This window comes from Aphis gossypii, chromosome X (genome assembly GCF_020184175.1).
Source record: "Aphis gossypii isolate Hap1 chromosome X, ASM2018417v2, whole genome shotgun sequence".
In the NCBI taxonomy this organism is placed as follows: domain Eukaryota; kingdom Metazoa; phylum Arthropoda; class Insecta; order Hemiptera; family Aphididae; genus Aphis; species Aphis gossypii.
In genome coordinates, this window is record NC_065533.1 from 49,340,832 (window position 1) to 49,344,043 (window position 3,212).

A 3,212-nucleotide genomic window follows, 5' to 3' on the forward strand; every position below is an offset into this window, starting at 1 on the left:
TAATATAATAATAAATACATTTAAAAGTTGAGTAAACTGAATTAACGAATGTATAAATATGTATAACATAGAATAAATTTGTATTGATTATTAATTAAATTATTTTTATGTTAAATATTTTATATTATTTGGTAAACAAATTAAAAATATTATAAAGTTAACATTTTATCTTTATAACTAATTCTTATTTATAAAATCAGACAGATTATGGGAATGGTAATGTTCTCAGAAATGCTGCCTAGGAAGGAATTCAATTTTTTTTCAACAAATTCTATAAATAAATGCATGATTGAAAATAAATATCTTTACAATATTACATTATATAAAGGAATTCAAATCTATTTAAATATCCATTAAATGTAAGCTATTAATTGTCATTAGAAAAAATTGGATATGCATTATTCATCCAATTAGTATGCCAATCAATTGCCCGAAAATTATTTATTTCTTTACAAAATCTAGTTCGTTGTTCACAGATTTGCAAAGGGAAATTTTTAAACCATGTCATAATATGCATTGCAAGCTGATTTTCATTAGAGAATACAAGCCCATTTTCGTTGTGTCGAACCAATTCATTTAGGCTGAAACAAATAAACATTTATTAAAATCTTAAAAAAATTGGTTTAATTTATTGTACAAAACTAGAATTCTCTATAAATTAAATAACTATTACCATTTAAAATCATATGCACAAACAGGTAAACCAACACCGTACATATCAATCACTTTCATTGGCAAGTCTAAGCCGCTCGAGGATGCATGTAAGCATACACCAAGATCAGCACACGCTGAAATTATTCAGAAATATATTTTATATTATGAAAAATAATTTATTTTATTTAATAATCCTGTAATTTTACCTAAAAGAATTGGATAATCATTATTTTCAAGCCAAGGTGTAATGATTAAAACTTTATTCCACTTTAATTTTGAAATCATAAGTTGATAGTGACACTTTAATGGACCTCGACCAGTAATAACACACACGAGTTTTGGATAGATATCATCACTTTCATCGTACTCTGAAACAATAAATGTAAACTATATTTTGGTGACCTTAGTTATCTCTAAAAATAAATATATATTTAGACGTAAACATATAGTAAAATATTCTTCAATAATTACCCAGAACTACTTTGATAGTATAATAGCAAGATAAACTTAAGAAATAACAAATACATTTAAACATAGTGATCCATTCAATTGATTAAAATAAATTATTTATCAATAATATATGTAGGTAATTTGTTGTATACTTTGTAGAGCTTTCAATAAAATCGAAAAATCTTCATCTGGGGTCCAGCTAGTACTGGACACAAGTAGACTAGGTCGGTCGGATTTTAATCGCACCTCTCCAGATTCCAATAGCTCAGTGAAATCGTTTAATTTCATTTTTTCTAGTAAATAATGTTTTTCAGTTAATGTTATCGTTTTAAATTGTGGTCCCGGACGATCATATAGAGTCGTAGCTCTGAAAAAAATACACACCATAGATATTTTGTTTACAAATTAAAAAAATATACATATATTGTAAAATCAAAAATACTTACTCAATATTCCATTTTTCATGTAAGTCTTCTTTCATTGCTTTGGTTACACAAAGATTAGAATCAGCTAGTCTGCCAAAAAAGTGTTCATAGAATAAAGAAAGTTTTACCAAAGGTGCATTGGAACCCAATGTCAGAGCAAGTACTGAGTATGCATAATTATGCCAATCGATTATAAATTTTGCGTTGACAAGCAAACAATAAAACCAGCAAACAGCAAGTGTTGGAATTGCAGGTGGATTTTGAACTAGAACGATGTCAGATTTGCGTTTCACCAATATTGCCCAAAATAGTGTCAATGTTTGCCATACAACTTTAAACAGGAATGCAATTAACCGTGGAACATCTGTGGAATACAAACAAAATATACAGTCATGTCGCGACCCATACAAGAAACTATTATGATCTATGTCAATGCAAGGGCGGAGTTATAAATTATGGAAGCTGTTGGATTCAATCGATTTTTCAAAGAATGACTGAAATCCTATTGGTAAATTGAAATTTTTATTCAGGTACTGGGCAGCAATAAACATTGAAGTAAAGCATACTCACATTCGTCAAACGGAAACGGTTTCTGGACGCCGATAATCGTGGCGTTCTCCTTCAGATCGTCCAGCACGGGGCTGTCCGTGTACCCAACGATGTCAACGTTGAAACCTTGGCGGATCAAAGATTGCGCATGATACTGCATCCTTGGGCTTCGACCTATGTCGCCCAAGACCACTACGCAGACGTTTTTCTTTACCATTTTCACAGTATTCGGCGGAATCGTTAACCGTCACGATGATCGCATATGTCCGTAAAAGCGACAGATGATCGAAGCCAAAAGAGGACTTCGACGGTTCAACGCATCAGAAAGTAGCAGGTACTTGGGACCTTGCGGTAAGCAGCAATCGATTCGAATTACAGTTATCGCTTATCGTCTTCGCGTCCACGCACGCACGATAACGATATTGCTATCATCACAAACTGTTATCACAAAAAATACGGGTTATCATCTATAATCTAAGATAATACAATATTCAATGATAGTATGATCATTGATCCTATTGTTGTACTCTCAAGTGTAGAAAATTAAAACATTAAATTTATAATTTTTAATTTCAAAATCTTGTTTATTTTTTGGAAGTGAACCGTTGCTTTTTAATTCACGTAAAACATAAATGATTAATTTCCGAAAGAAATTCATGTCTTTTGGTGTTTTGTGCCAAAGCGCCAATGCGTTTTACCAATGCTAAGTTAGCCATATTACTGAAAAATGATTAAAATTTGTTCAACCAATTTTAAATAGAAATACAATTTATAATTGGTGGTCGCTCATCGATAATTTTTTGATAATTACTTAATTTTGTATGAAAAACATTTAAATTCTCGTCAACTCAAAAGTCTTAGAACAAAAATAAAGTATCTAGTGCAATGCTAAGTGCATTGAAAAATTATATTTTTCCTTAATAGTATATCTTCATAATAGTATGTACTTACATACAATTTATAACTAAAATTATTTTATTAGAAAGTCCTTAATAAATAATATGTAGTTCAACATTTTACAATATCTATACTATAAAACAACATATTCCAATATTATATTATAATACAATTGTTATGTAATTTTATAATAATTTTTAAAATTATTTGTTTCAGCTTTGTTACAATTTTAATTTT

The 3,212-nt window shown here is 29.5% G+C and overlaps 1 protein-coding gene across 1 annotated transcript; it reads right to left on the reverse strand.

The window, feature by feature from the left end:
* Nucleotides 1-278: 278 nt before the first annotated feature.
* On the reverse strand, nucleotides 279-2,499 carry LOC114125191 (chitobiosyldiphosphodolichol beta-mannosyltransferase). Its single transcript, XM_027988734.2, has 6 exons — nucleotides 2,100-2,499; nucleotides 1,551-1,893; nucleotides 1,257-1,471; nucleotides 861-1,022; nucleotides 674-788; nucleotides 279-581 (listed from the first exon to the last, which is right to left on the reverse strand). Exons 1-6 carry the CDS (start codon nucleotides 2,293-2,295, stop codon nucleotides 368-370), a joined length of 1,245 nt encoding a protein of 414 aa, XP_027844535.1. The 5' UTR covers nucleotides 2,296-2,499; the 3' UTR covers nucleotides 279-367.
* Between the last annotated feature and the right edge of the window lie 713 nt (nucleotides 2,500-3,212).

Coding starts and splice junctions, on each gene's coding strand:
- LOC114125191 (XM_027988734.2), bottom strand. CDS start 2,295: ATGGTAAAGAAAAACGTCTGCGTAGTGGTCTTGGGCGACATAGGTCGA. Junction 1,472..1,550: donor CATGAAAAATGGAATATTGA/GTAAGTATTTTT, acceptor TATTTTTTTCAG/AGCTACGACTCTATATGATC. Junction 582..673: donor TGTGCATATGATTTTAAATG/GTAATAGTTATT, acceptor TATTTGTTTCAG/CCTAAATGAATTGGTTCGAC.